This window comes from Falco cherrug, chromosome 3, assembly GCF_023634085.1.
Source record: "Falco cherrug isolate bFalChe1 chromosome 3, bFalChe1.pri, whole genome shotgun sequence".
NCBI lineage: Eukaryota > Metazoa > Chordata > Aves > Falconiformes > Falconidae > Falco > Falco cherrug.
Genome location: NC_073699.1, coordinates 21,599,440 through 21,620,328, shown reverse-complemented (window position 1 = coordinate 21,620,328; position 20,889 = coordinate 21,599,440). Strand labels below are relative to the sequence as shown.

The 20,889-nt window shown below is 41.1% G+C and overlaps 1 protein-coding gene and 1 long non-coding RNA gene across 3 annotated transcripts in view; one reads left to right on the top strand and one right to left on the bottom strand.

The window, feature by feature from the left end:
• Window positions 1–11,075, top strand: part of SLC30A8 (solute carrier family 30 member 8) — a 22,236-nt gene extending 11,161 nt beyond the window's left edge. The window contains exons 3-8 of the mRNA XM_014281765.3: window positions 1,381–1,527; window positions 5,941–6,094; window positions 6,612–6,801; window positions 7,369–7,474; window positions 9,795–9,929; window positions 10,930–11,075. Of these exons, the coding sequence (XP_014137240.2) occupies window positions 1,381–1,527; window positions 5,941–6,094; window positions 6,612–6,801; window positions 7,369–7,474; window positions 9,795–9,929; window positions 10,930–11,075 (878 nt within the window). The remainder of the gene's footprint in view (window positions 1–1,380; window positions 1,528–5,940; window positions 6,095–6,611; window positions 6,802–7,368; window positions 7,475–9,794; window positions 9,930–10,929) is intronic.
• On the bottom strand, window positions 9,948–20,889 carry LOC114016455 (uncharacterized). 2 transcript variants are annotated; one of them, XR_008731575.1, is made up of 4 exons: window positions 20,720–20,889; window positions 16,112–16,359; window positions 15,613–15,772; window positions 9,948–10,781 (listed from the first exon to the last, which is right to left on the bottom strand). It is a non-coding gene; the product is annotated as an uncharacterized LOC114016455 (long non-coding RNA). The 2 variants fall into 2 exon arrangements; XR_003560898.2 differs by lacking the exon at window positions 9,948–10,781 and having other exon boundaries at window positions 11,079–15,772.

Here is a 20,889-nt window from a genome sequence, read left to right as displayed (position 1 = left end):
ATGTATAGGGAGGAAACATAGAAAAATAATATATCCCCTATATGTGTGATATATAGTCTCTTGTGGTGACAAACCATACAGTATTAGGTATTCGAATCTAAAATCTGCATATGGGAGGAAATTAAACAGACCACCCTGCTGGCATGAAGCCTTTTCATCTATAAGGAAACAAGAGATATGTCTACAGGTCTCTCTGGCAGTGGTATCTTGCCAAAGTTTTGAATGAGGCATTTTATGACATTTTTAATTGATTTTCATATGGATTGTGGTCAGGAGAAACAGGTGAGCTGAAATTAATTAAATGACTGAAGGATGGAAATATATCACCAAACACAGAGACTAGATGTTTTGGTTCTATTACTTCACATTTCTGTTTTTCTACATTTCTACTCTGATGAAAAGGTTCCCCTGCCATAACAAGTTGGCAGGACAGCTTTCTGCCTGTGTTCCTTGTCTTCTCCTGCAGCCACTGGCACCTGGGGTAGTTTAGAGCAATTTTTTAGGGGGGTTTTTTTTTTTGGATTTGCCTTTAACCCTGAGACACGGTTAGAAGAGTTTGGCAAAATAATGATATTTGGCTTACTGGGTAAAAGAATGTGGTTTCAGATTGCCTAAAATGGTTTGGGGTTTGGGTTTAGGGTGGGTTTTTTTTTCAGAATTCACATGAAACTGAAGCCCCTCAAAGTAAAATGATATTCAGCCACAATTTTTGAGCTCTAGTAGGAAAATTAAATCATGCATTACAGATGCAAAATGATAGATTGCTCCTGTGAACACATTTTTCTCTATGCCATCACCAAAACAGTTGGTTGTTTATCCCAGCTCTTCTACTGGGACCTTTCCTTTTATTCCTGTTTTAGTGTTGCCTGTGACAAATAAACAGTTGCGCATCCAGCTGTCCAAAACTCAGGAAGAACATGCATATTTTCCTATAACAAATAGGAATAAATTCCATAAACTAAGTCTCTGAGGTTTTGTACATATATAAACATATCAGTGATCTGTGAGAAGATAGTGGGGGGATAGTGGAAATGTGATCCTTAATACTGCTTTTCATGAAGAAATCTGATATTAAAATAGTCATAGTAAAATAGTCCAATAGTAACATAACCACAGCACTAATATATTACAACTCATCGTCCTTAGGGCTCTTGATCTCTCTCAGACAAAGAAATTCAGCTTTTTTTTTTCCTACTCATTCATACCTTTCACTGTCTGAATAAGGTACAAAATGAAACAATCTTTGAAGAGTTTTGAGTCATGTGTATGATCACTGAAAATTGAGTGTTTCCTTTGAATCACAGCAAAGAGTTCTTGAGTTTGACCTGGTTGACTCAACCTTCTGACCAGAGCCGTGATAGGGATGTGTGTTTCACACAGGTGGGCAGATCGCTGGGAGCCTGGCGGTGATCACCGACGCGGCGCACATCCTGGTGGACCTGACAAGCTTCCTGATCAGCCTCTTCTCACTGTGGCTTGCCTCCAAACCTCCCACCAAACAGTTGACTTTTGGGTGGCACCGAGCAGGTAGTAAAATTGTCACAATGTGAGCATGTGGAATGGGAAAGGGAAGTCATCGTAGGCAGGAGCTAGAAAATGTGCCGATGTCCCACAAAGGTCTGTAGATGTTTAGGGGTAGCACACTAATGCCCTCAAAGCCTCCAGGACACACAACAAAGCAAGCTAGTGAACTTCTAAGAAGTAAAGAGCACAGTCATCTCTTATCTGCAAACGTATCTTTCAGTTCATTATTCAATATAGTTGTGGGCTGGTGCTAGCTTTGGCTGAGATAAACAGCAACTTCCCTCAGTAAGTATGAGGAGGACCGAGCCCTCAATCTACTATGAAACACAAGCTTCTGTAAAAGCAGCAATACCCATAAAAATTAGGATCTACTTCATTTATAGAATAATAAAACAATTCATTAAATTATTTTTAAAAAGACAACAATGTTATATTTGTAGAAAAGTGAGATCCTTTAACATTTACCATTTTCTAAATCTTCTCCCTGCACATCTCTGTATCACTGCTGGTTTTTATCAGGTGGAAGCACTGGTAGGCTTTTAAAGTTCTCTGTCCTCAACCAAAATCAATATATTTATGCATGACACCTAACAGCAAAAGCTTTACAAACACAAGTGCTTCTACAAAAGGCAAGACATGAGAAAAATTTTCTGGGGGTATGATTCTGTTTGAGATTTAGACACCTTAATATCAATGCCTACACATACGTGAGCACATACAAGCACAGGGTCCAAGTTTCTGATACATTCAACAGAAATTGAGACTCTGTTCAGCTGCCTAAACATAGAATTCTAGTGCTCCATCCCTAGGGTGTCTGAGACTTATGCATGGGAATGGCAGCTGTCACACAAGACCCACGGGAGACCTCACAGGGTAACAAGCACAGGGCCAGAGCATCTCAAATGCCACCAGACACTCACAGTTTAGAAACTCAGGTGTGTTCCCAGGCAGTCAGTGGAGCAGGGAGCTGTGTGAATCACCATTAATCTGATGTCCATTGCCCACAGAGGCAGTTTAGACATTTAGCTCACACCTACATGTAGACATCTTAATTTAGTCATCTCGGTCTGGAAACAAATCCCATGCTGTGTGTCTTAGGGTTTAATTTAGTTGCTCATGTGTAAGTGATTGGTGCTGTTTGAAATGCCCTAACACGTTCCACAAAGTGTCCAGCTGCCACTCTGGAAGTCATCTATACATCTTGTGCCAAGCCATACATGGAGCTGTCAGTGTACCTCAAATGGCTTTAGACACCTGTACACCCGAACTGAGGACTCAAATGATAAATACTTCAAGGTTGTTCAACATGAAGGTCCAGAAGCAGCTTTCTGAGTCAGGATGTCTGTAGGCCAAGGCTGCCTGTAGCTGCAGAATGTACCAGGAGAGACATATGCCGTACTCATATTGTCTTTATATTGCTCCCCAAGTATGTTCTACCAGCTCTGCTGGAAACAGGCTGCTGGGTGAGGGGGAGGTTTAGTGTGACAGAAGCATAGCTGGCATTATGTAGACAACACACAGCTGAATTTTGCAGCCTTAGAAAACTACTACTTACCATCAGTTGATCCATAATTACTTTTTGTGTTTATGCTCTCTTAGCCTGTGAAGAAAGGAAAGTGAGAGAAACTCCTGTCTTGCTGATGTAGGCAGGTTTAGCCACCTCAGTCTGTGTTAGATTTTTTAGGTTTTTATTGTTGCAATGCAGAACTTCAAAACCAATCCTTTATTACATTTTTATCCTGGTAGCAGAGAGAGCCTTGCATAAAATGTCAGTGGCTATTTAATTGCATTCCATGATAGTTATCCTGTTTCTTGGGGTTTTTTCCCCAGCTGTATTTCCAGTTTGATATGCAGGTGGATGCTTTAATAGAGTAGCTGAGGGCAGTCAGGTGGGTGGCAGTCACTGTGCACTGACTACCAAGGTCTCACAGCTGCAGCCCTACATGATCTTGGAAGCTGTTTTTTCACTGTTTTTCTCAGACTGATAGACAGAGTTTGTCATGCAAAGACTGTGTGTGACAGGGCATAGGTTTAGCAGAAGCCATCTGAATGCCTCCTGTCCTCTAATCCAGAACCAGGGAGCAGAACCAGCCAAGACAGCAGTTCAGTGAAATCCTTTGGGTGTGCAGCTACTTTCAGCAACATGGCTGGAAGCACAATATTGAATGAAACCGATAGTGTGAGCCAGACCTATTTCCAGGCAGGAAAGCTGTCCTGGTTTCGGCTGGGATAGAGTTAATTTTCTTCTTAGTACCTGGTACAGTGCTGTATTTTGGATTTGGTATGAGAATAATGTTGATAACACACTGATGTGTTAATTGTGGCTAAGTAGTGCTTAACTCTAAGTCAAGGACTTTTCAGTTCCCCATGCTCTGCCAGCGAGGAGGTGCACAAGAAGGTTGGGGGGAGCAGAGCCAGGACAGTTGACCCGAACTAGCCAAAGGGATATCCCACACCGTAGAACGCCATGCTCAGTATATAAACTGGGGGGACTTGTCTGGGGCTGCCAGTTGCTGCTGGGGGACTTGGCTGGGCATCGGTCAGTGGGTGGTGAGCAACTGGATTGGGCATCAGTTGGGTTTTTTTCCTTGGTTTTATTCCTCTCTCCCTCTCTCTCCTTTTCATTCTAATTGTTGTTGTGATTGTAATTATTATTATACTTTATTTCAATTATTAAATTGTTCTTATCTCAACCCATGAGTTTTACCTTTTTCCCGATTCTCCTCCCCATCGCGCTGTGGGGTATGTGTGTGTGTGGAGTTAGGGAGAGAGTAACTGCACGGTACTTAGTTGCTGGCTGGGATTAAACCACAACAAAAGGTATCTTCAACCTCAATTTCTTTATCCCTGGTATGATTCAGAGATTCCCAAACAATCCTACACTACTGTTTGCTGCGCTCTGTTAGTGCTAGTAGCGCTGAAGAAAGGTAACCTCTTGAGTAAGCCTTTAGTACTCCTGAACTGGTCTGTAAGCTTAGCTAAACTTTTCCTAAGATACTACATTGAAAAGTAATATGTATTTTCACCTATGTAGCTAAAGATGACCTCTAACATAACCTCTAACTCCGTTGTGGAGCATATGTGCACATGCACACAGATATTCGTACAGGTGTTCACAAAAGCTGCTGGCTCCTTTCATGCCAATGATAGCATAGCCATCAACACCTTCAGCTGGGCAAAGTCTGCAGGGTTTCAATCTCTAACTTGCAGAAAATACAAACACCAGGTATGCTTTATGTTAGTTTTTCTCTATTTTTAAGCTAAACTAGGTTTCTCTGTCAGTGCACTTTAATCCATTACTTGTCAGTTTTAGACAAAATGGTTATTTTCATAAGCGTCTGAAGCCTGGGCTGCTGCAAAAGCTCTGACCCTCATAAAATATATTCAGAATCCTAAGCTGAGTTTCAGCTGTTTTCATGGACTGACAGTGGAGGTCTGTGCAAGTGCTTTGCTCTTTCTGGCTATCTACTGCCTTTTACTTTCCTGTGAGCTTTCATTGTCCTTGGTATTTTCTCAGTTGGACTCATAAAGCGCAACATTTACCCATTCAAGTCACACGGCAATTACTGGTTCCACATCCTATTAAAAACATGCTGTACGTTCATACGAACATCCCTGGACCTGTCCTATGGCAGTGCAATAAAACTTGGCCTTGGGGACCGGATTTATTTGAGCCCAACTCAGAGCCAATAGAGATGAAATTAAATTTTACTGCCCCAGGGAAAAAATAACTTCCTTTATCCTCATCACTGCTGGTGGCACAGAAATGATTTTGTGGCATTGGCAGAATGAGTCCCAGGAGAGGGGAAGGAGAGGTTTTGCTGGCAGGACCTTGCTGGGGGCTGTCACTGCCTTTCTGAAGTGTGAAGTGACAAGAAGTGTGCGGAAGCAAGGGAGGTTTTTGGAGGGGGATTATGTCTGCCAGTGGGTTTGTGTAAGCAGTGCCTCTCTCCGGGCTGCCAACCTCTGCTCCCGGGACCAAGATAATCTTGTTGGGGAAGAGGGGTGGGTTCCTGGGGTCTTCACACCATGCTGCCAGAGCCAGGCAACTACATAAGATGTAAAAAAAATTGCTTTTATCTTTTCTTCACATTACAGCTCCTTTTGCTCCTCCCCAAACCCCCCAAACTATCTTTTTCATCTCTCCAGTTTCTCCAAATGCTTCATGAACTCAACACTGGAAACGGGAAAAATGTAGGAGCAGGCAGAACAGGGTAAGACCACCACATACACAGGATTTTCTATGACCAGAAAGGATTTTGGCCCATTCTTTGTGAGCATCAAAGCTGCCAACATACAAGAAGTAACTCTCCTGGCTGTAAAGCTCACAAATGTGGAACCATTACCATCAATCTCTTAAACTTTCTTGCATTTCTGTTATGACTCCTGTTAAAATCGGATTGTTTTAATCCTTAGAAATTCTGGGAGCTCTGATGTCTGTGCTAATCGTTTGGATGGTGACTGGTGTGTTGGCATATTTGGCTAGTATGAGGCTGCTACACCCCGATTACGATATTGATGCTACGGTGATGCTCATTACCTCTGCTTGTGCTGTGCTTGCCAACATCCTGTAAGTTACTTTGTTTTCCTCCCCATATAACTTTTGAGCCTTGAACTTGCTGCTGTATTTCAATAAAAAGTGATAGATATTGGCCTCAAAAATATTAAGCATTTATGAGTTTTGTGAAGATGCGGAAAGGGGTAGAGAAGAGAGATCCTGCTTCTCAGTGAAGGTTGCAGTTGCTCTCCTTTCTGTTAGCTGTCACACGGGGAAGGGAACAATGAATGAATGCACAAGCTCCAGGAACAGATTAATTGGCACCTCAATTTTTATTAGCTATTAGAACATTCAAGAAGTCTATAGAAAAAGAGGCCTCATTAATTACGCCGTTCACGGACTTTCCTGTTTGTATGCAAAACACTGAAACACCTAGGAATTATCTGCTTAACCACCCTGCACTTTTACTTATCATACCTGATTTTGCTGTTCAGCATTCAGAAGTGAAAGGGGTGATGATGTGAGTGACATCATTGCTGTCAGAGAGGCAGTAACCCCACTGATATTTGCAGCTTTACATCTCTTGCAGACTAAGCCTGACTCTGCACCAGAGCAGCCACGGGCACAGCTGTGGGGACCAAGCCAGGGAACACAGGTCAGCCCCTCTGGAAAAGCCAGCTCTGAGCAATGCCAGTCTGCGGGCAGCCTTTGTGCATGCCATTGGAGATCTCTTCCAGAGTATTAGTGTGCTAATTAGCGCACTTATCATCTTCTTTAAGGTTAGTGTTATTAGTTCACTTGCCTTCCTTGCAATTAAGTATAACAGTTATTTTCATAGCATTGTTACATTAGGTACTATGTAAATATTTTCTCTGTCTTAATGATATACATTGTAATTTAGTCAAAGACAATTATACTTATTCTTTGGAACTGAAATGACTGTTCACTGAGTGAAGCACTTCTTGGTGTTTCAACTGCAAGGAGGATACTTCGGTGTCTCTCACTTTCTTCATCTATAGCACCTTCATTCCCTGTGCTGAGGCTCCCTAACTGGCAAAGGAAGTCAGCACTCATTCTGTATTAGAGGGATGGAATATTCATATATAGATATATATACACAGACACAGACACACACACACACACATATATATATATAAATACCTGGTCCAGTGGAAGATGCCCCTGCCCATGGCAGGGGGGTTGGAACTACCTGATATTTAAGGTCCCTTCCAACCCAAACGGGTCTAGGATTCTATTAATACATTATTCTTTGAGATTAACTAATGTAAAATGGCAATAACAGACAATAATGAAATTAACAAAGTGATGTGTTCATATTTTTCTAGCCAGAATACAAAATAGCTGACCCAATCTGCACATTTCTGTTTTCCATCTTTGTTTTGGCAACCACCATCACCATTTCAAGGGATATTTTGTTTGTGTTAATGGAAGGTAGGACTTGATTTCAGAATTAATATAGCTATATCCTGGTTTTTTTCTCTTCCTTTCTCCATACTGCTTATACTCAGTGACAAAAGTATAATATCACACTTCTGCATCAGTTTCTAATATTTTTATTATTCTGATCATAGTTTAAACATAATCATAATTCTAATAAAAACTGTGTTCTACCATTGCACTAGAAGATTTATACATATGCCACTTGTCATAAAAATCTGCGTACTGGTGTTTTGCTAATGAACTCCCAATGCGTTCCTAAAACTTGAGTTGCTTTTGTTTGTCATATGTGTAACATTGCTTTTTAACACCCTTTTGGCATAAGAGACGTCTACTCGCTCTGTTCATTGTGTAATTCTTTTACCCATGTGAAATAAAAGCCTTTGCCAAAAAAAAACCCAAACAAAAAACGAAACAAAAACCCCAAAACCAAAGAAAAGAAAAAGGCTGCGCTTTGAACTGTGTCTATGAAATAGACTGAGTGCAAGAGGCAGAAGTTTAAAAGATTTTTAATTACGTCAGTCCAGAAAAGCAAGCCAATGGAGCCTTCCAGTTGCATTCAGGTGCAAGGAAATAGGCAATTCTCAGCACATCAGCAGCGAGAAGAACTAGGCTTAGCAATATTTAATCCTGTCAGCTATGGGCCTGAACATTTGATTTGCAAGGCCAAGTGACTTGAGCAATCATAGCTGTAAGTTTTTGCCTCCCTTAGACTGGATAATGTAATGTAACCTCTTTCTCATGCTATTAAGACATAAAGATTAAAGGGAGAAGTAGCTCTAACAGTGTCGGTTTGGAATGGATACGAGTTACTCAGTGTGACTTCTTTTTCACTTCGCACCTACTTCTGTTCCAAGAAAGAACATTTCCAATCTTGTTGTACAGTAAAGCTTCGTTCTAGGCTTGGTTTGCTTTCAGTGATCATGAGATAAGAGATACAGTTGTGTAGAAGTGTACCTAGACAGGGTGCAGCAACTGACTGTGCCTTGGCTGCCAAAAAATCAGGTCTCTTGATGACTGAAAAAACCCCACAAACCACCAGGAAAGCCTGGCAGCCCCTGACACTCAGGGGTCTCTCTCTGTCTCAGAGCAGTGATTCCCAACTCCCACAAGCAGTGCTGATATGCCCAAACTGGCAGTGCTCTGCTCCCCTCTGCGGCCAGCTCCTTGATGCTGTCCTTCTGGGCTCTGAAGCCAGTCTCCTACCTCATCGGTAGCATATTCTGTTCAGAATTTTCTGAAGAGAAATTGGGTGTTGGAGCTGGTGTTAGAGGTGGCTCTTACCCCATGTATCCAGTCTGTCCCAGGGTGTCAGCCCCACAGCCCCTGCGACTGACTGCATTATGCAGGTACTGACTGTCCATGTCCATCTCTAAAGAGCTTGTGCATGTCAGCATCATGTTCTACTAAGTCAGTACTCTGTAATAAACTTGTAATAAATTGATAGGACCAAGCATACAACACTGAGGTCATCAACGATTACAAATAATTGTCAGTTATGGTATGAAAGACAAAATTAACCGATACTGTGCTTATCATTATTATACTTCATAACTGGTGATGTTAAAAATATGTTTCAGTTTACTGATCCAAGTGAAGCATGATGAGCATAGCCATTCATGTGGGCATAAAGGTGCATTTTCAAACTCCTAGGTCTCACTCCAGGGAAGATCCAAGTTAACCAAGTTAAATTCCTTGGTCAAATTTGGATTTTAATTAAACTCTGAATTCCATGTTGCAACTCACCTGATCACAACCGCCCTCACTCTGAATGAGGCCCATCACCATCATTGTCTCTTATAAAAAGGCTCATCTAGGAAAACAATCACTGATCTACTCAGTAACTAGACCTGAGATTTAATGTCACCTAAGATTTCTCAGTCTTTTTTAAGTCTTTAATCTTCATGTTTGTCTTTCCCTCTCTGCTAAACAGATGCTTCTCTATTGTGTAAAGGTACTGAGGACAGAATCCCTCAGAGGTGCTCAGGTGATGCCATAAAATCTGCACTCACAAACGTTGTTGGTGCAAAATCAGGATGTGATCTGGCTAAACAGCTCACTTCGCTATGTAAACTGGACCCTCAGAGTATCTACTAAGGCATGCATGAGTCTCATTCTTCCACAGAGAAGTATAAAAACAAGGGATAGGATTAAATTTCACAGTGAATTCTGAATAGTCAGGCTCTCCAAAGCACTGAATATTTTTATAAAAATTACACATTTAAGTGAATAAAGGTTCATGACACATTTTCCTCTAATGATCATAATTCTTATCTCTTAAGAATATTTTTTCCCACCAATTTCTCCTTTTAAGGAACATCAAAAGGATTTGCTTATGATGCAGTGAAAGCAAGAATTTTAGCAATTGAGAAAGTGGAGTCTGTTCACAACCTTCATCTTTGGTCTCTGACAATGAATCAAACTATTCTATCTGCTCATGTTGCCACAGGTCAGTAAATTTCTGTAAACAGGGAGTAAGTATTCAGCTGCTGCCTAGTAAAGGTCAGTCTCTCCTGACTGGGATACAATTGACTGTATATCTATTGCTTGTTAAAACAAATGTCATCATTTTGCTGGAAAAATGACATCAACAACAGCTCTCAAATCCTCCTCTCAGAAATCTTGCCAAAACAACAGGGACTTCTACTTAGCCCCAAACTCGAAAACTGAAAAGGCTGCGCAGCAAGGAAAAAACCAAGAAAATATTACAAATAAATCAGAAGAATTAGACCCAGGCTGGGTTTTTCTCACAAAATCAAATGAGTTTTGGAGTGGATTTGTCAAACTTGAAAACTGTTGATCCCAATAAGAAAAACTCATAGGGCAAATCTGCATTTCTAGCTGTAAAACAATCTTTGAAACAGCTTGGAGCATAGAGGTAACTCCAAGGGGAACAGCTCATATTTAAAAATGTTTGTTTGTTTGTTTGTTTGTTTTTAAATGTAGTCTTTATCCCTGTTGACAAATTTTCCACCACCCAGATCAATTTTCTTTTGCTTTTTACATGTTAAGGATTATTTAAGAAAAAATTCCACCTGTGTTTGGCCAAGAATAGGCTCAGAGGCGAAGTCCTCTATGTAGTCTTTGCTTCCCAAAAAGAGTGGGTCTGTCAGACACCCGAATCACTTGGCACTGTTGCTACTCCCTGACTGGATGAAGTCATCTTTATTAAGTATTCCTGCTTTCCTCCAGTCTTCTGCCAAGTTGAATTTCTTTGGTGATTACTCTTAGCTCAGCTCTTGCCAAAATTGCATATTCCAACCACATTTGAATGAACAAACTTTTGCTGACATGCAGGTTCCTGGAAGGAGGATAAAAAGGACAAGAAACACTTCTCAAAACAAACTTCTTGTTGGAAGTTTGTGAATAGTTTCTGTCAGTAAACACTTACCCTTCTGTAAAGCATTATATTATATGCATTTTGATTATTTTCTGTTTGGTATCTATAGCAGACACATCAGACAACCAGAAGATTTTGAGAGATATTACCCAAGCCCTGTCTGAGAACTACAGCTTTCACTCCATCACCATTCAGATTGAATCAGGGGATGACCAGAAACGAGACTGCTTCTTTTGTCAAGAGCCCAGGGATTGAAGGGGGCAGTATGCTATACAAAATAGCAATTACTCCTCTTACAGGTCAATGGAGACTACATGTGCTGGTTGCATGTAATGTATTAACAACAAATGGTAATTAACTGAACTAAAAAGCCCTGCCACTGTGAGTGGTGCGTGAACTTTTTTTTTGGTACCACCTACCAGGAGAGAACACGTATTAGGTCCATCCATCAGCTAGATTACCTGTCCATCAGCAGTTACTTTGAATTACAAGAGAAAATATCTGAATTATTCTTGACTAGAGCAGCAAATTGGCACTAAAGCAACATTTAAGAGTGCCTGTTTGTAATCACGGGTAACAAAAAACTAATCAACCTTCAAATTATCAGCAAGCCAATTATCACAAAATCTAATGGAACGGAAGTTTCGTGTTAGCAAGGCTCAACACTTACTCAGGATAAAAGAAAATATTTAAATTAGTATGGGGGATGAAGATATCTGGGAAAGAAAGAGATGGTGACATGTGCTTTCCCTTCCTATTAAAGGAAGTATCAGATGTGCACCATACTCTGCAGTGTGGATCACAAGAGAATTCATTCCATTCACATTTGGCAAATAGACCTTTGTTTTTTAGCTAGCCCTACTTATTTTTCAGCTAGCCCTCAGCCAAACTCTTTTCCATTAGACATGGGCAGTATTCTCTACTATCAAGACACCACCTAACTCTTATTGCATTGCATCATGATAAGTCATGATGGAACATTTGTAGTGGAGTTTTGGGTGTCCATGTCACAAGGTGCCACTGCATTGTGACAATAAACCAGACTGGGTGCTCCGAGAAAAGGTAAAAATAATTAGGACAAGGAAAGTCTGGGAGCCATTGTGAACATCACATCTGGTGTCCTTCACAGTATGGCCTGTGGGGTGTTACCCAGTGACGCTACATCCCTGACATTATATCAGATGATTCAAACCCCCTTTAGAATATCACCCAGCCATTCACTGTACATGGAAGGGACTTGCCTCTCTTTCAAGCAGCTGATTCCCACATTTCCCAACAGGATGTGTTAAACCTTCCTCTTCTGCATATCTGGCCATTGTTACTGCAGAACCAGGAACAAAGAGCCAGGTCTGGCTGCAGTGCCTCTATTTTTGTCTATTCAACTGAATTAAACTCTCACCTGTTAGCAAAAACAAGGGTTGCACTTCAAACTGCACGCTCAAGTGCTCCTTCACAAAACAGCTTCAGTTCTGCCCGTGGTCATAACAATGCAGCTTCACGAGCTTCACTGCAGAACCAGGCATAATGTTTTCCCACTCTGCGGTCCTCACTCCAACAGCTATAGGGCTTATTTTACTAACAGGTTTGTTAGAACAGAATAAAGTATGTGATACCGAGTGGTACTGGGTTTCTATGCTAACAGCTGGAAAGAGTGTTGTGTTATTGAGGTATAAAGAAGCCTTGCTTTTTAGGGAAATAATTTTTTTTTATTTGCAATAAGTTCACATTAGTTTTCTACTTCATCATCCTAAGGAGATTAGAATTTATTATTAGGGGCTTTTGGCTATGGATAATACATAACTATGTGATGATAGGTTGATGTATTAAGCTGGCATTTGTTACCTGGTAGGGGAACAAGAAATTATTCTGCTTTGTGGAGGCATCTCAGAAGGTCTTAGTCAGGTAAACCTCCCACTGAAATCAGATAAGGTGCTAAAACACAACACCCGCTAAGAATTTCATGAGCATCTCATTATTTACTGGCTTGAAAGAACTGAGACCATAGCAGTGGTATTCAGTACAGCGATAAAGCCAATTCTTGCCCTTTACAGCTGAAACTCCACAAGATAAGACACAGATAAATCAAAGCACAGTAAGAAACCCTGAATGAAGAAATTACCTTGTATTTTGGCCAGTTTCTCTGCTGGTATATTTGAGCATAGCTGCCTCCTATCAAAGACGACTCAGCTATGCTTATTAAGTAACCTGAGCATCTTTTTCATTAGTTGGGGAGGACAAGTTAACATTGTGGCCTTCATATGAAAAACTATCTTTCAAAATGTTTTGAATAAGGTTAGGACACAGACCCAGATATAATAGGGAATTTGGGGGAATACTTTTATGGTCAAGGACAACATAAAGGATAATGAGTGGGTGACGGAAGCATCCATATAGGACACAGATTCAGTGCTGAGATTTAAGCTGAGGTGGTGATAAAGACCAGAAGTTTAAGAGCAAGCGTTTATATTGGAAACAAAAATTTAACAAACAAGTGACATGTTCCACCAAGAAAGCTACGCTAAGTAGCAGAGCTGTGGAAAAACCGGACGGAAGCAACACAAGAGGAGCTGGAAAAAAAGAAGATTCAGCAGCCTGGACCAGGACTGATGAGGCTATCATCCAAGTGAATTGAAAGGATGGGGAAGTCTTTCAATATGTTTTGGAAAAAGTAGCAGTGAAATATACAGATATGAGGAAAGAAGGAATTAATCCACAATAATGATCCTTAGTGAAAGGGTGTGGGGGAAAGTTATAAGAAAGAAGGTTTAAGAAGGAAGTGAGGTAGCAGCTGCCATCCACAGTAATCCTGATGATCCAACAGACAGGCATGGGGAGGAATAGGAGAAGTTTGGGTTCGTTACAGCAGTAGTCCTTGTATTTCAGAAAGAGTTTAACCATGTATCTTTAGCAAAAGCTAGAGACAGTGCAATTGTCTTTACTTTCTGTTGTGGAATTTACTCTAGCAGACTACTGGAGCAAAAGTGACATGATGGCTTATGAAAACCTAAGGGAATTTTACTTAAATATGATAGGTTGAAGATGAATTTAGAGCAAGTATTTACCTGTAGTTATGAACATTGCTATAAGGAGCTGAATCGTTAATGCTCCCACTATGTATATAAATGCAAAATGTGTATTTGTTCTTCACCCCAGTCTAGTCTGATCCTCAGTGATATTATCTCGGTACAAGGTTGTTTTCAGAATACTGTCTGACTGGCTGAGGAGGATTTCTGCAGAAATACTGTTGTGATATACCGAAGCCAGGTCTGGGAAATTCAGAGACAATTTCCAGATGGCTCTGCTTTTATTAACTTTACAACCTTTTGATTGTTTACAGAATACCTGTAAGAAAATTGACAACAATTTGCTACCTCTAATTCATTCTTGGAACTGCTGTGAAACAGAAAAGTATTTGTTGCATAAACGGTCTATTTTTCATGTCCAACCATTTCTTGGTGAAGTTCAGTTCACATGGGCAAGTACATAGCTTTATTGGCTAGCACTCAAATTTTATGTACGTAAGTACACTCCTTTTCCCCTAAATTTTAATGTAGTCATTTTGCAGCTTGTAAATTATACAGTTCTGCCTTCCCCCAAAAGCACTGTCTCTTTTTTACTTTCTGTGACCAAAATCTAACACACTGAGCAGAGCCTAAGAATAAGGAGTTTGCAGAAGCTCAAGACTTTTTGGAGTAGAAGCCACGCAACAGGCAAATACAAAGCTAAACTTTCCTCATTCAGCACCGACGAAGGGCCTAAGTGCTAATATTATGCTGAGATGACCATCAAATAGCGACAGAAATATTTATAGTTATTCAAACTGGAAACAGTTAAGGCATGAATCTGTCATTAGCATAAATGGAACAGTCCCTTACTGTAGCTATAGCTGTAGACACCATCCTGTGTTCTCCTGTCTGAAATGTGAAGTGGTTATGAGAACTGGATGTGCAACTGAGGATTATGTTGCCCACTTAGTGTGAGACGTCATGACAGTAAATTATCACCTCCAGAGGAAGTCCAAACAAGATGTCTCAGTCCTGTCCATGGCAGCAAATGTTGGCCTAAGCAACAAGGACTGTGCAGGTCTGCAATATCATTCTTACCAATGTCAAGAGGTTACATCAATTTTCACTCTGAGCATTTTCTCCCCTGTTGTAAAAGCTAGCATGCTCCAACACACCTTCCTCAGTGCCTTTCCCTCACCATAGCAGAGGTACTTTCCTTCCTTTTTCATCCCTGTCAACTATTGTCTCCTTGTAGCCTCTGCTCTTCTAACAGTTGGACTCGATGCTCTTCAAGGTCTTTTCCAACCTAAATGACTCTGTGATTATATTCTATGATTTTTCCCCATTTGCCTTTTCTTCAGCAATGCCTCAGCCAGCCACTTATTCAAATTTCAATGCCAGCATGATATTTATCACATATCCTTTCTGTTTATACCCCTTCCTATTCCTCTTCAACCTGTGCGGTTAGATAAAAGCTCCTCAGAAAGAAACTACCTTCTGCTCCATGTCTGTTTAAAATATGGTATAACAAACCATCTTTTTTTCATTTGAGTCTATCATTAGCACAATAATAACAGGGACTTTATAAAAACAAAGAACAACAGCCATTTCACACATCACGTATTGGCCCACGTCAAACACCACTATATATTTACTTTGTGTTAAAGTTACTTAGAATTTTCACAGCCAAAATATTATCTGCTCCACATCCAGCTTAAGGTACTCTTTCACATTCTTAAGCCTGCTGATAATCTCTTTCAGCTAAGAAAAATAAAATCCTTTCCCACCTGAGTACACACAGTTTAAGAAAGAAAGGAATTAGAGACATCCAGTTGCTGAACTGCTTCTTCCGACTTCTCTTCCTTTTGCTCAGACTTTGTGTTGGTGCCTAGCAAGATTGCACTGCAGCAGAAGAAGCTTTGGAGAGCAGCACAGTGAGAACAGTGGCTGGCAGGGAAGCATAACGAGGGATTTTGACACGGTTACTAGCGCACTTGCAGAATTTTCCACCCCAGGTGTTACGTTGATGAGAAATACATCTGCTTTTCACTACAGTCTAGAGGTTTGACTTCTGATTTAAAAAAAAAAAAAAAAAAAAAAAAAAAAAAAGGTATGCAAAGAAATGAATGAACAGGAGTTAGAAAGGTTGGATTGTGAAACACTCCTGGTGGCATCAGAGGCATTTTACCCCACGCCTCGCACTCTTCTTAAACAGCAGGGCTCTGTAGCTTTGTCTCCCAAACCGCACCGCCACCCGCCCTGCTGTGATGTGCTGTCTGTCCTTACCAGACGCCACAGAAACTGCCATGGCATGCAATGAAAGGTGTCCTGCTGTGACACATGCCATGTGACTCCTCGCATGCTATAGCTACAAGCTTCTCAACGATGGGAGCTCCTCCTGAACTGCATGGGCAGAACGAGCATCAAGCCTTTGGTGAAGCACTGACTTCTTTTTTCCTGCTGTGTAGTTATATTCTGTAGTAATTTTCTTCTTGGAGACTGAAGCTGACTGGAACAGTTCACGTAGCTTCTGCCTAAATGAGAAAGAGCAGGAATTCATTAATCATGGCACAACCCACTAATCCGCAAAGGCACTAGGCACTCTGGGCTAGCTCCTGGTCTAGGCAGTAATTCTGATATCAAAACGCCTGGAACCAGTGTGCTTCCCACCAGCAGTGTGCAACCTGGATCTTTAACTTTCGGTTCCTGCCCTGGTGTCTCATGTGATGACAGGCAAGTGCTAGCAGTGCTTCGAAGGATGTGCTGCCCTTTGAAGGAGCAGCAGAAACTGCTGATCAGCTTAGGAGGACATCACACCCAGCCCTCCTCTGTCACAGAGGCTTTTGCAAAAGCAGATCCCTCATAGGAAGCAAGAAAAAATGATAAGGGCATAAATGGGAAATCCTGTGGGCTTCAACGGTATCACCTGGGAAACGGTTGGGAATGAGCTGCATTGCTGCACTCTGCCTGCAAAGGGGTGTGCTGCCCTTCAGTGTGCGTGAGCAGCAGTGACAATTCCACAGGAGTGCCAACAGAAGAGTGTGGATGTGAAATGAAATTTAACAACTCCCTCTACCCTTTAAACTACACTTACAGAATTAAATGCAGAATCAGAGATCATAAAAAAAAAAAAGTTCTCTTAAAAAGAACAGTTTCAACTTTCTCCGAGTACTTTTTTCACTGTGAGTGTTTTTAAGAATTGATCAGGCACAGTCATTCCTACTGCATGTTAGCAGGGAGTAGTCGGTCATCCATTAGTTCCCCGCTGAGCTTCAGTTGCAAAGATATGGCTGAAAGCTGGTATTAACTGTGACAGAGAGGCTTAAGAGTTATATAGGCTTCACGACTGTATAAAAGACGTGAGTCAATAAGGCTATTCAACAGTAGTTTCATGTCGTTAATTTGTATTCTCCTAGCACGTAGGGTTTGTAGCAGGCACAGCTTAGGTTCCTGGGGAAAGAGATGGTCTCGGCCCCAAGAGGACTCTGCTCTACTAGGGCTGGACAGACAAGAGAGGGAGCACAGTGAGGAAAACCAGAGTGATTTTTCTGAGGTCACACCTGAGGTCCGTGGTGGAAGCCATTTTACAAACCAGCTTTCTCTGTGCCTGCTTTAATGCCCTGCCCAGGAACAGACACACAATCATATACCTGTTAGCACTTACCTGTGCGGACTGGGTGGCATTGAACAGCTACTTTAGTGTTATGGGAAGGAAGAAAGGAAAATCAGAGAGGACCCATCCTTAACAAAGATGACACCAAACACAAGACACAAGGAGAAAAAAACCCCACCCAACCAACCTTCTCTTAAAGCTGCTACTAGAAGTGTGCGTTGGAACACATCACCTACATTTTCTTGAAACTCTATAGTTTATTTTTTAGTGATGTGCCCACTGAAGCAGGCTGACTTTGAGGACAACCAAAGGTGTGCCTTATTGCAGGAAGGCAGAAGGGAGAAATTTGCTTTCCATGAGCCCTGGGTTACATCTCCTGTATAATGTCCAAGCAAGGGAGTGAGCCTGTGTAGTGACAACATAGCTAGTCAAGGAGAGAGTCAGGAATGAACGCAGTACTTGCCTTCATCCAAACAACATAAAACCCATTTTATATTTATCACGGATATGTCACTTCCCTTCACTACCAAAAAATGTATTGAAGACCTACCCAGCCAGGCATATTGCTGAGCCTGGGCTGCAAGCATGAGTCACTTTTTTTTTACTAGAAACAAGAAAAATGAAGTTTTCTTTTTATGATCCACTAAATGGTGAGAGGAGACACCCTGTCATGGAACAATAAATTCAAGCTAAAAATACTGAGGCCAGAAGAAAAAGATTTTATCTTTCCTTCTATAATTCTTCAAGCAACTTTTAACTTTCCCCAGAGTATTTTAAGCCTCAGCTAACGCAGTGTTTTTCCATATAGTATTTGCCTGTAGAATACTATATTTTGTTTCATCTTGTCACTTCTGTAATTCTAATTCTTCTGTAAGATACAAATACCTTTTAATCATGCCTGGGTTATTGTAGTGGAGGTGACATCCTACTGAGCACCTTGCCGTAAAAACCCACATTCCCTGGAAAGGAGAGCTGCCTGAAAAGCAGACTCTGCTACCATGTTAGGGCAAAGGCATGGAGGAAATGACTCCTGGCTTTCCGGGTGCTGTCTGGACAGGTCTTGCTTCTCTAGTGTTGCTGTGTCCCTGAGGGGCACATTTGTAGCTGGCAATTAGTGGACGGTTCTCAGATGTCTGAAGTATGAACCCCACATCCCCAGGGGAGTTGTTTCCCTGCTGGTAGGTTGTACAGTTGGGAAGTCCCAAGGCAGCTTTCATTCCTCCTTGTCACCCTCTCCTTTTGTGGTGACCCTGCGTGGAAACCACTTGGGCATCAGCCATGGAACAGGATTTCAGCGTCTTGGAAAGCCACCACCAGGACCTGGTAGGATTTCCTCTCAAGCAGCTCGTCATTCACGGCGAACCCCAGGGATCAAATATGTTCTGCATAGCCACTGCACCACATCTCATTTACAGCTTTCCCTTCTCCAAAACACTGACCTGGGCTAAGAGAGCAATGAAACACTGAAGAAAACATTTTTTAAAACATCAGCGGAATTATTAACTACTAAAAAACAGCAAAGCACTAAGAAGCTTCTTTGATTATTTTTCAATTTATGTAACAAAACATTATTGAGAGGAAAGAATATAATCAATACTGAGTAGCACTGTAGCTAGCTGTGCAGCGGTTAAATGATAGAAATGGATTAAGGTGACAGGAAAAGTCAATGCAGCCTTAAATTAAAGGTGAGAAAAGTCAATGAAAAGTCAAAGCTGGTTAGAGGTCCATCAAGTAATAGAGGTTAAAGCTCTGGTCAGTACAAAGTGCCTCAGTAACCTTACCTTATCACTGTAGCTCTGTTTTACATGCTTGTTCAAAAGAGTAACTGGGTATATGTTTGTTCTCAGTTTGAACCATTAAACCATTTTAATTCATTGGGTTATTTCAAACAGAATTTGCAAAAAGGGAGAACTTTGGGGTTTTATCTTTTTTCTTTAGGGAATGAAAAGGTGGATTTTTCTCTCTGGGTTTTACTTTAACTTTAGAAAAGTCTTTTTCCCTGAAAGAATCTACAAACTAAACTCACTGGAGAACAAACAGACTTGTAATGTTACTAGTACCAGGGGAGGCACCTTTCGCTAAATAAGGTGGAGATACTTTTTACTTGCAGTTTTAGCTTAAATTGTGACTTTGCTTTGTTATATTAAAACAAACAAACAAAAAAATTAAAAAGGAGAAAAGTCTGCTGCATTCCAGCAACACCTCTGCCTTTATTTCTCTGGGGTTTAGAAATCCTGATAAACTGAGAAAGCACAACCTAATATTGCTCTAATTTCTTAAACAGATTAGCCTGTGTCTCTGAATTCTGTCATGGTACTTAAAAACATAGGTACTCAACAACCTTGGTGTGCTGTCAAAAGTCTCTGCTGATGAGTTCTTGAATTATTATACTCTTACTAGAATACAAAGCTGACCAGAAAGGACTGGAAGTGTCATGGCCAGTTTGTTATAATTTATAGGCTAACATCTTGAATAGCAGTTAAGATTCCAACATTTCTGAAACTTTGACGAGTTCATAGCAGGAACTAGCTCTGTGTTTTGCTAGTAATGAGGAAAAAACATACTGATGAGGAGGGTTGGGTTCTAGATCTTCAGTTGCTCAAAGGGATGTTTTTGTAGCTTCACTTTTGATAATGCTAAAGCTTCAAGCTATGTGTCAAGCTACTTTTTAGTGTTCAGTCAGAGACGACCTGGAAAATCTGTTTTGTCTGTCTTGCAATTGCCAGTACCCGAGATGTCAAGCAGAGCTTTCTCTTGCTTTTAGTATCTCCCAGGTGTGTAACAGAACTTGAAAGGGTTTGCATCTCTTGCACCCACTGATGCCAGAGGACAGGTTGCTGTTTCAGTGCAGGCTTTGCTCCCATGATGCTTAACACTCACTCACTTGGTAGACCGCTGTAGTAGTTAAAAATTATATGTTCTCTGCTCAAATACTATAACAAAGCTGCTTTACCTAGGCACAATCTGCAGTGTGTGAATCTGCCCTCAACCTCCAGGACCACCAATAGGTGTTACCTCAAAACACAGCACTTTGTGACATGAAATAACAGTAAATCCATGCTGAAGTATGTATACATCATGTCTGTCCCTCTCTGCAGACAACCGAACTTTTTGTCAAGTAGGGGAAACTGAAATCTCTGCCATCACAGAATACAGGTAATGAGGCAAATCAGTTAGCATACTGGGCAGAAATGTTGGTGCTGCCAATGTTCAATTCCAGTTTTCAAACAATTCCTTGCACCGCAACAGCAGGAGATAAACAGAGTTACAACAGAGCTAACCTTTCACTGTAGTCTTTCCAACTTCGCTGACTCCTCTGAATGGTGTGGTTGGAAGTACAACTGCGCATGATGTCAGCTTTTATTCCAACAGCCAAAGAGCTCAATGCAGAGGTTGTCTAGTTCCTACAGAAACCTAAGGGAGAAGAGTTGCAGGGAGAAGCCTAAAAAAC